The sequence below is a fragment of the Gavialis gangeticus genome, unplaced genomic scaffold (assembly GCF_001723915.1).
Source record: "Gavialis gangeticus isolate Ggan-Ray unplaced genomic scaffold, GavGan_comp1, whole genome shotgun sequence".
NCBI classification, from domain to species: domain Eukaryota; kingdom Metazoa; phylum Chordata; order Crocodylia; family Gavialidae; genus Gavialis; species Gavialis gangeticus.
The window spans coordinates 50,764,761-50,778,687 of NW_017728997.1; the positions used below are offsets into that span (position 1 = coordinate 50,764,761).

Consider the following 13,927-nt stretch of genomic DNA (forward strand, 5'->3'; position numbering starts at 1 on the left):
AGAAAGGCGAAGGATAGCAGGTGAGCAGTTGTAAACATGGAGCTGACCTGATTTATTCTGAGATAACCCTCCTGTGGTGAGGGGAGTAACTGAATGTCCAGGGCACTTAAGCATTTAAAAACATCCTGAACTTTAAGCACAGGCTTAAACCCCATAGGCTTCTACTAAGCCTGGAGTGAAAGGCAGCTGTTAGCAATAGCCAACTGCACAATCATGTAGCTGAAGTGGCTTGGTGGGACAGTGAGGGGACTGGCAATGTCTTGTCACTGCAAGGCAGGAAGTAGTTGTTCAAATATGATCAAGAGATCCAAAAAAAAGGACCATGCCCCTTCCTAAAGAGGGAGGCAAAGCCTCTTACAGTCCATGCCAATATGGCCATGAGGTAAAATTCTGTCTGGATCCCAAATATGGTGATCGGTCTGACCCTGAGAGGAGGAGCAAGACATTCTAGCCAGGAACCTTTGGATTTAAGTCCCAGCAGAAGCTTCAGCACATCCCAGTGAAGAGCCCCAGCTTTGGCTGCAGCCAACACCTATAGTTCTGCACAAGGTAGAAAAAATACCCGATACCTGTAGCAATAGGAGGGGGAAAAAAATCCTTCCTAGCAACCAGCAAAGCCCAGAAGCTTGGGAAAAACCTAATATTTTTCCATTCTGCACTGTAAACTGAGGACCACAAACACAATTTCATGCTCACACCCCCTAACTCGAGGGCCACAACCCCATTCTGTCATCCTATCCCCTTATAAACTTGTCCCAATTTTTTAAATCCTGTTTCATAACCAGACGACTTGCAGACCTCTACTTCATTCTTCTGTTGAGCATGGTCCTCTCCAGTTTCCACCTGCTTTGGGCTTCAGAGCTTTACTCATGATCTATGGGTGATGCCTGTGTGGGAGTCTCCTGAGCTTTCTGGTGTTGCTGTTCACAGATACTTATCCAACTTATCCAACCTTTTCTTGAAAACCTCCAATGAAGGACATTCTGTAACCTCCCTAATAGTCTATTACACCGCCTCACTATCCAAACAGTGAAGAAGTTATTTTCCTGATATGCAATCTAAACCTACTTTGCTGCAATTTCAAGCCATTGCTATGCATCCTACTCTCTTCAGCAAGGGAGAAAAGGTGTTCTCCGTCTTCTTTAATGGCAGCCCTTCAGATATTTGAAGACTGTTATTATGTCTTCTATTAATTTTAATAATCTTTTCTGCAAATTTAACATACTTATTTCTGTCACCCTCTCATCATATAGCTTGCCTTCCAAATCCTTTATCATTTTATTTGCCTGCTTTTGAACCCATGAATGAACAATGGCCACCATCTTGGCTGAAACACTGGGAACAAAAACAGGTAATTCTAGTGCTGAAAGTGGGCACTCTTACAGTTTGGTCTCTGACTGCCACAAACTCAGGCTGGATCAGGCCCAGAGGGTGGTACATTACATGCCCTAGTTAGGGGGGTTGCATATGTTCCTCACACAATGCATTTTCATTGGAATCATCTTCCCTGATGTTGTGTTGAGCTTGAGTGAAATTGTCCCTAATTAGCAGCTTTTTCACCATCCTGGGGCATCCTATCAGGTTTCCCCACATGTTGTAGCTGGCTCGACAGACACACCCATTGTAAATCCTTTCACAGAAGGGCGCTAAAGGCCCTTGGTTAAAGCGGAGCGCAAAGGTCATTCAAAGGTGCTGAGGGCCAGCTTCAGTGAGCTTGACTCCAACTGAGCTGCAGCACAGCTGTATGTAGACAGATACAGTTCCCCATTTGCTTTGAACAGAGGAAGCAGAAATGGTGTATAGCCTAACTCTGCCCCTTCCTGAGCAATGGCTTCATGGATAACTTTAAGAACAAAATCACAGAATGACTTGACCAGGGTTCCAGCTTATGCCAGCCTATTCCTAGAGTCTTTGACAGGCATTCTCTATCTCAGCACCTCCTTCCCTCTACCTCAGAGTCTTCACCACCAGATAGCTGCTAATTGGACATGTGCAATCTAACCTCAGAGTGACTCAGAAAAATTGCCTCTGCCTCTTAGCAAGGAGATCAAATATCTGACACCAGGATAACTCAGTCAAAGAGTATTATTCTCATACATCACAGTGCTTAACCTGAGTTGGACCCCTTCTCTATAGGCAGAAGTTGGTGCAGTAGAGACAATAAACATAACAGCATGAACTCTTTGTGAATGCATGGCCATAGATTTCTTCATGGAACCAGGAGGGCTGAAGTCCTTCCATGCAGCTGCAGCAAACACCCCTAAGCCCCTAAACTGGGGAATTTAGGGTGCTTACAATCTGGTGCCCCACAGGGGGACATAAGGCCACTTCTTGGCTGTCAACTTGCTGTTACTTCAGGAATGAGATAGTATTTTCCAGCTGAGTGGCAGGCAGAATGTGCCCTGCTTGGTCTTGTTGCTGTGGCCACCCCTGTGTGGCTTGGGATGGCTGGGAGGAGGAGGCAATTGCACTTCCAACAAGAATTTGGGAAAGTGGAACTAGTGCACAGAATAGTCTCTCCCTTCCCTGTCCCCTCTTTGCTGTATACTTGTAGGATTAAATTGCTGCTTTTTTCCCATTCTCCCTACCACTGCTCCAATTATATCATTAGGTTCTGTCAGATGAGACAGGCTGAAGAGTGGGTGGCTCGCTCTCTTGCCTGTGTCTCTGGTGGTGAGATTCCATAATTGGCACCTGTCAGGGGCAAGCATGATGCCGCAGGGAGAGCAGGGGCTGTTTTTAGAAATTCACTGTGCTCTCTGCCTCCAGTGTGAGTTGCAGCCTCTTGTTGAAGGAAACATCTCCAGCTATAAATAAGCTGTGCACTCAGTGAAGTTTGTCATAAGGGGATGCTCCAGCCTTGGCACAGAGCAGGTGCCATCTTACAGTCACCCCTGAACACTGGCATATCCCAAGGGCTGGGGGCAGATTCCTTTGAATTGGCAGGGGTGAATGTAATTGTGAGAGTAAGATACTCAAATCATCAAATAGAACCAAGATGGCAAAGGCCAGCAGAGGACATGTTTTACCCACAGGGCTCTGCCAGTACCCCATAACCCTCACCTGCAGCCACCACTCCTCCACACCTCTCTTTTCCATCTCTGGGCTCCCACACAAAGCTCTGACTAGACCCTTCACTTCCTGCCTGTGGTCTCACTGCTGCTCCAGTCCTGGGCTCCTCCTTTGCCACACAGCTCTGGTGATGCCCCTCTCTTTTGGCCTGCTCCTCTACTAGGCCTCCCCCTCTCCCCGCTTCCCTCAGCTTTTCCAAAATACCTCATTCCTGTACTGCCCTTGCCAACATCTTTGTCCATGCACAGCCATCTTGGCTTGGAGCCCTCCCAGCCATTGCTGAATTTGCTGTGCTCTGATAGTGCTGGTGGTGAGTTTGGCACTTCTACCATCATGTTTTTGTCCCTTTCTTCCTTCCAAAATCACTAAAAATTGCTCATTGGGCCAAATCCGCCGCCCCTGCACCTCCTTCACCCTCTGATAGACTCAACTCCCTCTCAGATGAACTGACATGGGCTGTCAGCTTCATTGACTCATCTATTTTGACTGCATTTTTTTGAAGACATCTGGCATGATTTAGAGATGGCTGGGAAAGAGCTGGTTGTAAGAGAGGGATGGATAGTAAATAGCCTCTTCTTGACTCAGGCTGGGACTGGCTCCCACTTGTGTTTTCCTAGCTGTCTCCTGCTTCTTCTCCCAGATCTATTTCTTTGCAAGGGCATAATGTTCCCTGACTCCTCTGTATCTGCTTAACTGCCCCCATTCATGTTGACCACTTTGCAGCACTTCCTTGGCTCTGAGATGAAGGGGTGAAGGAAGCTCATCTGCTGGGCATGGTCACGGCTTGAGGGCTGGCTAGGCTAAGGCATTGTCTTAGAAGTAGAGGGGATTTCACTAAAGGGACAAACATTATTGATTCCTTTGTAGAGACTTCTAATACCTTTTTTGTCCCTATTTCAGCTTCTATCTGGGATGGATCTGCTATCAAGTTCACTGCAAGGGTCTCAAGGGCAGCAGTGATTGCAGATGTGATCAAAAGGAGCCTTTAGGTGACATCTGTGCCTGAAGGGAAAGGGGAGCTGAGCTTGCCTTATCCAGAGGTTAGAGCTCCCCTCCCAGCAGTTCTTCCCCATGTCAGGAGCATCATGGTTGTGAGCAAGGACAAAGCCTTCAGAAGTCAGATGAGCATCTTCTCTCATAGCTTTGTATCATCTAAGTACCATTCAGAGCATGTCTTTTTGCTTTGCCGGGCTTTTGGGTGGTTCTGTGATACCAGTCAAGCCTGGCCAGAAGCTAACTCTCCACCACTAGGGGTTTGCAAAAAAGGTACTCCAGTTTTTCATGGGTTGCACTGGAGCTGGACAGGAATGATGAGGGGAGAGGCTTCAAACAACAGTTAAGTTGTCTTGGAAGCCTTTGAATTGCACTCCAGATTGCCATATAGCAAAAGGCTTACACAGTAAAAGCAATGGAGAGGGGTGTGCTGCCTGCCCCTGCTCAGCAAGGCAGTGGGCAAAGTTCACAGTGGTCTGCTACAGAATGCCTCAGTGGTTTGCTCTTGCATTGAGATGGCTTAAAAAAATTTTGCTGCCTTTCCACTCCCTTCCCTCTTTCCTGCACTCTGCTACTAAGTGAGGTAGATATGAAGGCTATTGCTTGGACAGACTGTCTGCAAACATGGTGCCCACCAAGAGCATCATCTGAATCTCCTGGAAGTGCCTCTTGTCCATGTGCAGGTTGGATTCATTCTTGCTGTACCTCCGTTCAGGTTACTAAGAATCCTGTGGTGTCAGAGACCATGTAGAGTGAAGACTTTGGCCTCTTAGATCCAAGAATTTTCAAAGAGATGCTCTCAAAGAGAAGATTGTATTCTTGATGTACTTGCAGGGTTCTTTGTTCCAGTCAGTCACACTCCCAGCTACATAATTCACACTGAACCATGCTACTGCTCTGTTGGGAAGAGGTGTGATGAGGCATGTTCCTTGACTGATAGAGCTGTGCTGGCAGGCTGGGGTGCAAGTGGGTAGTTTTGTGCTGTGGGCAGAGGTGGCACATAGGGCAACAGCAGTAACAACTTGCTTTTTTTTCCCCCCTCCTTTCCCCCAAAATCAGCCCCCAGGAATCATCCCCCCCGTGCAATTCCCTTCATTATGCTACTGCTGGCAAGCTGTAATATCAGAAAAACTGCTCTTTTACTGGCACTGCTTGCTTGGGTCAGATGGGGGCTGGATCAGGCCAGAAGCTCAGTTCAAGCTATGTTCCCACTGGGAATGCTTTGATAGTATAGCAACATACTGCCTTCTGCTGTGCCGGTGAGTCCATTGGACAACTCATAGTTGGTCTCAGGGACCATTTTCACAGAGGACTAGCAGGTGCCATCAGGAGTACAGTCCCCCCACCATTTAGTGCTTCCAGGGACACGCTCAAGTATTTAGACCCAGGAGTCAGATCTTGCCAAAAAGAAGATTCAGTGAAAACTGGGTTATTCAGATGTAAACATCCACCTGCTCCTGCAGTGTTTGCACCTAAGCAGAGCAGCGCTGTTACCACATGGGAGCAGGGCATTGAAATTGACTAGTGACGCTAATGAAATCGACCAGACTGTTTGTTGTCCAAGGCTGAATGGAAAGCAGAGAGTAAACAAACAGCACGCAGTGAAAAGAAAATGAGATATCAAAAAAAGGGCTTTCAGCTAAAATAATCTATGATGCTGTTACTATTACAGGAGGAACTGGGGGGTGGGCGCTAATGTGATTTTTAACCTGCAGTGTCCTTCAGCTTGGGGCTTTTGTCACAGAAATACCCTGAACATTTTTCTGTATGGAAATCACAGGGATAACACTTGGTTCATTTTTTGGAGGGACAAGGTACTCAGCAGTTATCTTTCAAAGAAAAGAAAAAGTAGCTGCTGCGTACCTATTATTAAGGAACATGTGATGGAAATGCATGTGGGGAGAGAAGTGGCCATTCCCCACAGATGTAAAATAAATGGTTTTAGGATGAGAGACTAAACACGGTCATGCTGCAGATGTGTAGGAGTGCTGCAGTCATCCAGATGTGCTCCAAATTTTAAATAAGCTGCCTGTAGCTGTGGACCTGTCCCAAAGTGGTGCTCAGCTCTGTTCATACTCCACATTTGGAGGTGAATTGCCTGAAGCTATAGACAAGCTCAGAGGTGAGGCTGAGCTGCCTGCAGCTGTGGACACTCTCCAGATGTGGAGGCAAGCTTTTTCCCTATATTCCCTGTGTTCTGAGTGTGGTCAGCTGCCAGAGGAAACCAACTTCATACCTCCTTGCAGACATGTGAGAAAAATTCCTGTCCTCATGTCATAGTCTCTGAGCTAGGCTAGAGACAGATTGACTTTTATTAGTAGATGTTTTGGATTGGGAATCCAGAAAAAAGATGACAAAGCTGATATGGAAATACAAAGCGCCGGAGCGAGGGACTAACAATAGAGGGATGGGGGAGAGGAGGGGAACATGACTAGGTTACAAGCGATACAATGTTAGCCAACTAAGCCCGGGGGTGGGGAACAGATTGACTTTTATTTATTACACATGAACTGGTTTAAGTGATCAGAAACTAGTTTAAACCTGTAACCGAACAGAATCAGCACTGGCCCGCACCTGTAGGGAGCGAACTAGGAAAGCCAAGGCTAAAACTGTGCTCAAACTGGCCACACAAATCAAGGACAATAAAAAGTCCTTCTTCAGATATATGGTAAGTAAAAAAAACCCAACAAGAGTAACATTGGATCCGTACCAAACCAAGTGGGGCAGATGATAACCAACACCCAGGAAGAAGCCCAACTCCTTAATGAATATTTTGCCTCAATCTTCCATCAGCCGAAAGGGGTCACCTTGCCTGACAGGAGGCAGGTTCACCAGGGAAAGGGCAAACATGCGCCCCTCATTGGCATTGATCTTGTGAGGGAACACCTCGAGAGGCTGGATAGCCACAAACCAGTCGGCCCAGACGCAATGCATCCAAGAGTGCTAAAGGTACTCGCTGATGTCATAGCATGGCCAATGGCGAGGATATTCAAGAAGTCATACCGCTCAGACAAGATGCCTGATGATTGGAAGAGGGCCAGTGTGGTGCCTATCTTCAAGAAAGGGAGGAAGGAAGATCCAGGGAACTTCAGGCCAATCAGTTTGACCTCAATCTCTGGAAAGATCTTGGAGAAAATCATCAAGGAAACCATTAACAACAGGCTAACAGAAGGTAACATTCTGAGAGATAGCCAGCACAGTTTCATTGTGGGTAGGTCTTGTCTGACCAATCTCATTTCTTTCTATGACCAGGTGACACATCACCTGGACAAAGGAGAAGAGGTGGATATCATATTTTTGGACTTAAAAAAAGCCTTTGACCTGGTGTCTCGCGATGTCCACATGGAAAAATCGGGGAATTGCAGTCTCAACAATTTCTCAGTCAGTTGGCTGGGGAACTGGCTCTGTGGATGGATCCAGAGCATGATAGATGATGGAACTAAATCAACATGGTGCATGGTGACCAGGGGCATCCCCCAGGCCTGCACTCTTCAATGTGTTTAAAAACAATCTGGACTCTGGTGTCAGAAGTAGACTGGCTAAGTTCACTGACCAAGCTATGGGGAAGTGCAGTCACCCTAGAGGATAGCCTGGCAATCCAGACTGACCTCATAGGCTTACAAGATGGGTGGATCAAAACCTGATGGCATTTAACACTGAGAAATGCAAGGTGCTCCACCGCAGGAAAAAAACCCACACCACAGTTATAGGCTTGACAGTGCTACATTCACTAGCACCATGACCGAAAGAGACTTGGGGGTCATGACTGACCACAAGATGAACATGAGCCAACAATGTGATGCCGCAGCTGGCAAAGCAAACGAAACTCTGGCTTACATCTACCGATGCATCTCAAGCAAGACCCAAGAAATCATCCTCCCACTTTACTCAGCCTTGGTGAGACCACACCTGGAATGCTGTGTCCAGTTCTGGTCTCTGAAATTCAGAAAGGATGTGAAGAAGCTTGAGAGAGTCCAGAGTAGAGCCACACACATGATTAGAGGGCAAGAGAGCAGGCCTTATGAAGACAGGCTGAGAGACATGGGACTCTTCAGCCTGGAAAAGTGTAGGTTCAGGGGTGATTTGGTGGCAGCCTATAAGTACTTAAGGGATATGCATCAGGAACTGGGTTAACATCTGTTCACCAGGGCACCCCATGGGAAGATGAGGTCCAGCGGTCACAAACTCCTAGAAGACCATTTTAGACTGGACTTGAGGAAAAACTTCTTTACTGTCCAAGTCCCCAGGGCTTGGAATAGACACCCCCCAGAGGTGGTGCAGGCATTTCCTCTGGATATTTTCAAAAACACCTAGATGCCTATCTTGCTGGGATCGTTTGACCCCTGCTGACTTCCTGCCCCTTGAGCAGGGGGCTGGACCCAATGATCTTGCTAGGTCCCTTCCAGCCCTAATGTCTATTAAAGCTTGAAATTTAAATGTTCAGTGCATATAAACCAGTTTGAGAATGGCTGAAACCGGTTTGAGATAAACCTAATTGAATAAGTATCAGACTTAACTGATTTGGCTGAAACTGGTTTATGCAATGTCTGTCCCAGACCCTTTGCTGGTTTAAATTCAGTGAGACTCTCCCAGCATCCCAGCATGCTCTCTGAGCTGGGCGGGGCTCTCTGCTCCACAGCAGGGTTGGTCCCTCTCCTCTGCTCCTTGGCTGCAGTTTTGGTAGGCTCTGTAGGTGTCTGCCTGGCTTCTGCTGGCTATCTGATGTATATCATTCCGCAAGGCAGGACTGAAAATTGCAGAAAGAACTTGTCTATGGACACTGTCTGTGTAGTCACGACCCTATCCAGATGTATATCTTCCCCCTTGTTTCGGCGGCATCACTGGCTGGGAGCTGACCCTTCTGGGACTCTAGGTGAGGACAGCAGAGCTACAGAGGATGTTCATTCTGCCATGGCCCTGAGAAGTGCACTGGGAATCTTTTTTTTTTCTTTTTTTTTGTTGCTATTTTTGCAATCTAGTTTTGCAAGTTTTTCTTGTTAACAGGATGTCACAAGGAAGTTCGCTTTGCTAGAGTTTGAATGAGTAGCAGATATAGGTGCTGACACAGAGTGTGATCAGCCTTCTGAAAACCCATGTTAAGAGGAGAAAGCTCTGACAGTAAAACTAGACTGCAGGCACTTGAAAGGTCAAACTGCAATAGCAAAGGCACGTAGCCATGGCCAGGCCATTCTATTTATTAAAGCCATTGTGTCTGAAAGGAGGAGAAAAACTGATATTCATGTGAAATATCTCTCTGCTGAAAGCAAAAGCCCCCACTGGCAAAGGGAGTGGAGCCAAGACAGCTTGTTTCAGCAAAAAAGGGATAAAACCAAAGCCACCCAAGAGCTGGCGCACAGAATATAAATATTGCTGTTTGCCGGTGTTATAGCAGAGTCAGATCTTGTGGTGACAGGCACAACAGAGCCAGAACAGCAGGTGCCATAGAGCCCTTTGGAGAACTGTGCTCCAAGAACCTCACTAATACAAACAGGATGTGTCTACACAAGACGCTCACTGGTCACTGTCAGGTGTTACTGCACAGTCATTTAGTACTTGCATAACCAAGTAACCGGGATTACTACACAGTAGCATCCCAGCACAGTTGCCTAGTGATGTTTACTGTGCAGTAGCTTGTTACTACTGCACAGTAGTGTTGCGTCATGGTTCGTGCCTCGTGATGCTGCTGTGCAGCAGTAACAAGCTGTGAGCTACCACAAAATTTGTGTCTCGTGTAGATGCAGCCACAGTTGCCTTTTTTGTCAAAATATTTTTGTTTTAGCCCAATAAAATGTCTTGTAGGTGATGTTAAAATCTTCATGGAAGATTTTTGTTTTGCTTGCAATCTTCTGTTATTTTAAACCAGAAATATTGTAGTTTCCTCTTGTTACTTTCCACACCCCTCCTCTTCTGCTGTAGAAACAGAGGAGAGAGAAAAGGGGAAAAAACAAGCTCTGGAAAATTTTTGGTGGCCTTGAAAAGAACTAAAAGTTCATCCAAACTGTCAAACCAAACAAGCAAGAGGCGCTGTTGCAGCTTAGTTGCAGGAAATTTGAAGTGATTTGCAGTCAGTCATACTTGTCAGGAGGACTATGAGATGTCTTCTCCTGTATCCCCTGATTGGGGTGGATCTTCCATATGGTGACAAGCTCTTCCCCATGGGGCTGGAGGGTAGGGGGACTGATACTGACCCTGTGTTATAGAAGCTGGACATGTCTGTGGCTGCTCTCTCTTCCAGTCACGTCTGCTGTCGTTTTCCTTAGGATGATCTCTGCTACTGCAATCAGAGAGTCTTATACAGGCTCAAAGATGTGTACTTTACTCTGGAGAAAAGCACAAAGGGGAAAGTATTGAGCTGCTTTTCAAGTAGAATTCACTCCCTCTCCAGCCAGATCAGGAGAACATTTCTCTTCTTTTCCCTGCAGTTCGCATTTCAGCGTAATTGAGATGGTTTGTTTGAGTTGAGTCGGATTCAGTGAAGATAGGCTGGAGGCTGGGCCTGCTCAGTTTCCATTCCAGCTTAATCTCAAGTGTGCCATGAGCTTTTGGACCCTCTGAATTTAGGGGAAAGATGCATGGGGCAGTGTAGATCTTGAGAAGCAAAACCAGGAAACCTATGAGCAATGACATCCCTGACCCACCTGCCCCATCAACCCCACATTTCTCCCCTTCCCCCCACTCATGTGCTCACTTATGTGATATATCAGCACCTGAGAGGGGTGAACTGTCCTGAAGAGATCTCCTAGATGCCAACCCTAAGGAAATCCCCTCATGACTACTTTCCTGAGATACTGGCCATATTTGTTCCATTGTATGACAGACCCATGCAGTACTTTGCTAGAGCTGCTTTTCCATGTTGTAGGTGCTGCCAGTGGCAGGGGGCAGCTGTCTCTGTGATTGCCAAGGGAACGGTGGGGTCCTGGAGACAGTCTCTCTGTTGAGATATGGTCCATGCTAGAAGTCATGAGAGCCTCTTCTGCAGCTGGGGCAGGAGCAACTGTTCACTTTTGTCCTTCTGCCTCTACTGAGAGGATTTTTATGGGGCATACATGGCAGGGAGACCCATCACTGATGTTTGTGGGGCTGAGGAGGTCATTCCACAGAGAAACATTTTGCCAAGTGAGCTCCTCATTGTGTTCTCCCCTGTCTTTGCTCTCTGCTTATAGATAGTATCATAGTACTTAGGGTCGGAAGGGACCTAAACAGATTGTCAGGTACAAATCCCTGCCCCAGGCAGAAACAGGTGCTGGGATCATATCACCCCAGCCAAATATCTGTCCAGCCTCCTCTTGAAGACCCCCAAGGTAGGAGGGAGCACCCCCTCACTTGGGAGCCCAATCCAAAGCCTGGCAGTCCTAACGGTAACGTAATGTCTCCTGATGTCCAGCCTGAACCTTCTCTCTAACAATTAATAGATGTACTTCCCTCACCCCAGGGTAGGTGGTTTTTAACCAAGTAGGCTGGCAAGTTCTGCTAGGGTGTGGCAAATGCACCTGTCACTAGGCTGGCAGCTTCACCTCTAGCAGGAGCACCCTCTAAGCCTTTTGCTCAGTGCTGTAGTAAGGCCTGCACCCTGCTAGCTTTCCCTAGGGCCCAAGTATGAAGCCCTGCTTTCAAGATCTTCATCTTCCATCTCAGCTCTGATTCTCTGCACCTCCGGTATGCCCAGGTTCCCTCGTGCCCACATGCCCAGGGACAGCAACTCACTGGAGCCCAGGGTCACACTGTGGCTCTCAGGGGAGAATTTTTGCCTCTTAAATCTCCTTATAAACAACAAAAAAGCCTTTGGTCCAGCTCTATTGCCAAGGATACAGCATTCGGAGCCAGGCAGGGAGAGGGAAGCAGAGTGTGAAAGAGCAAGTGCATGTTCCAGCTCCAGCAGTGGGGAATTTGCCATCTCTCCACCATAATTAAATATTGTTTGCATTGCTTGTTGACAGAGCACTAAGCCGCACTCCGCTTTAATTTGTTCTTTGATAGTCGCCTTTTGCTGCTAATTGATTTTCAAGGGTTTTTTTTTTTAATTTTTGGTTTTGTCTGATTTAATACCTGCCGTGCCACTGAAAACAGAGAGACAAGGTTAAACAGAGCTGAGGAATGCGCCAGGGATCGGCTCTGCGCCACCAGCTCCTTCGCCAACCTCACTGCACACGCTAAGAGAAACCACAGGAGAGGCTGAAGGGATCTGATAGCTGCTGTGGCCCCAGTCTTTCCAAGCTCCAGCCACTGCTGGGATTAGTGGAGGGGAGTTGGCTGGAGGGAACACCCACCTAATCCAGTCTCAGCCTGTCCCAGCAGGGACAGCGCTGTAGGGAGCAGAAAAGGGACACTGGCTATGGGCGAAGCTTCCAGCAACTCCAGTTCTGGCCTTTCTCAGGAGGAGATGATGTGGGGAGCAGGGCAGGAGCACTGGCTGGAAGGGAGGGATTCCCAGCTATTACGGTCTCAGCCTGCCACCACCCGCGGTGCAGTAAGGAATAAGATGGAATCTGCAGCAGTTTAGAAAACCAGGCAGGGAACTGCGTATGGAAAGCTCATGTGGAATCCTGTTGGAGCACTTGTATTCCTCTGATGCAGGCAGTGATAATAACATCAAATGTCATGTTTATAGTAGTGCCTTTCACCCCAAAGGACCCTAAGGTGCTTTACAAATGTTAGGCAAGCAATATGATTGCAGCAACTTTTGTGGTGAGAGGGAGCTCATGGGAGGAATAAATGGCCTGGGGCAAAGTAGCTGGGCTGTAGGCAAGGGAAAGTTCTGTCCAAGGCTGCGGACCAAGCCCCCTTCTCTTGTGAAAAGTAACAGGTAACATTCATGCAAAAGAGAAAGAAGCCACAGGGCTGAACTGTTAACAGTGCCTGAACAGCTGTCACACCCACTGCTGTGGCTGCCCATCACTCTGGAGATCCAGAAGAGACCAGAACACACATACACGATGCAGGTGGCATGGAGCTGACCCTGGGAGATGCACTTGGGGTTCAGTAGCATCCTGAGTGACTCTCCCCACTGAGAACCCCGTGTTTTTAACTAAGTCCCCGCTTCTTTTCTACAGGGCCTTTTGGATCTGTGTCTCCTGGTGTGATTAAAAAATGGGCAGTGAGAGGTTAAGTCACTGCACCACAGCTAATATTGCCTAGGACTGTTTGTGCATAATCACACCAGCTGGTGTGCATACCTGGGTGGTAGTTAGATCGTGAGGTGGGTAAGACAGCCCATGGGTGTTAGCTGCACAGTTCTGTAGCAGCATAAGCATTCAGACTGGCATTTCTGTATCCATGAGGCCTGCCCAGATAAGATCCACTTGTGTGGTGGGGTGCTGACACACACTGTTTGATTGCTGATCTTCTGTGGGATTCTCATCACATCTAAGTAGCTGTGGGCTGATACCCCAACTCTGTCCTAGCCCTTCTCACTGTGCCTTTTTCAAGAGGGACTGTGTTGACCAAGTGCATTCTGTCTGATTTCCTAGGATGACCCTGAGGTTGATGGAGAATATGAAAAGGAGAAGTCCAACTCCCTGAAGCTGGAGTTTACAGAAGATCCAAACTTTAAAACCAAGGTTAACTATTCATATGCTGCTGTACAGATACCTACGGACATCTACAAAGGCTGTGAGTACTACTTTTCCATAGATTTTAAGGCTACAGGGGATTATTGTGGTCATATAGTCTAACCCCCTGCATAGCACAGAGAATTTCCCCCTGTAATTCTGTGTAAAGTCCATAACTCATGGTTTCATAGTTTCATAGTTTCTAGGGTCGGAAGGGACCTGAGCAGATCATCTAGTCCGACCCCCTGCCATGGCAGGAAAGAGTACTGGGGTCAAACGACCCCAGCAAGGTGTTCATCTAACCTCCTCTTAAA

The 13,927-nt window shown here is 47.3% G+C and overlaps 1 protein-coding gene across 4 annotated transcripts in view; it reads left to right on the top strand.

Annotated features, from left to right (window-relative positions):
- Positions 1-13,927, top strand: part of CACNA2D2 (calcium voltage-gated channel auxiliary subunit alpha2delta 2) — a 900,071-nt gene that overhangs the window by 658,177 nt on the left and 227,967 nt on the right. For all 4 annotated transcript variants that reach the window (XM_019505183.1, XM_019505184.1, XM_019505185.1 and 1 more), the window contains exon 6: positions 13,533-13,674. In XM_019505183.1, coding sequence (XP_019360728.1) covers positions 13,533-13,674 — 142 coding nt within the window. The remainder of the gene's footprint in view (positions 1-13,532; positions 13,675-13,927) is intronic.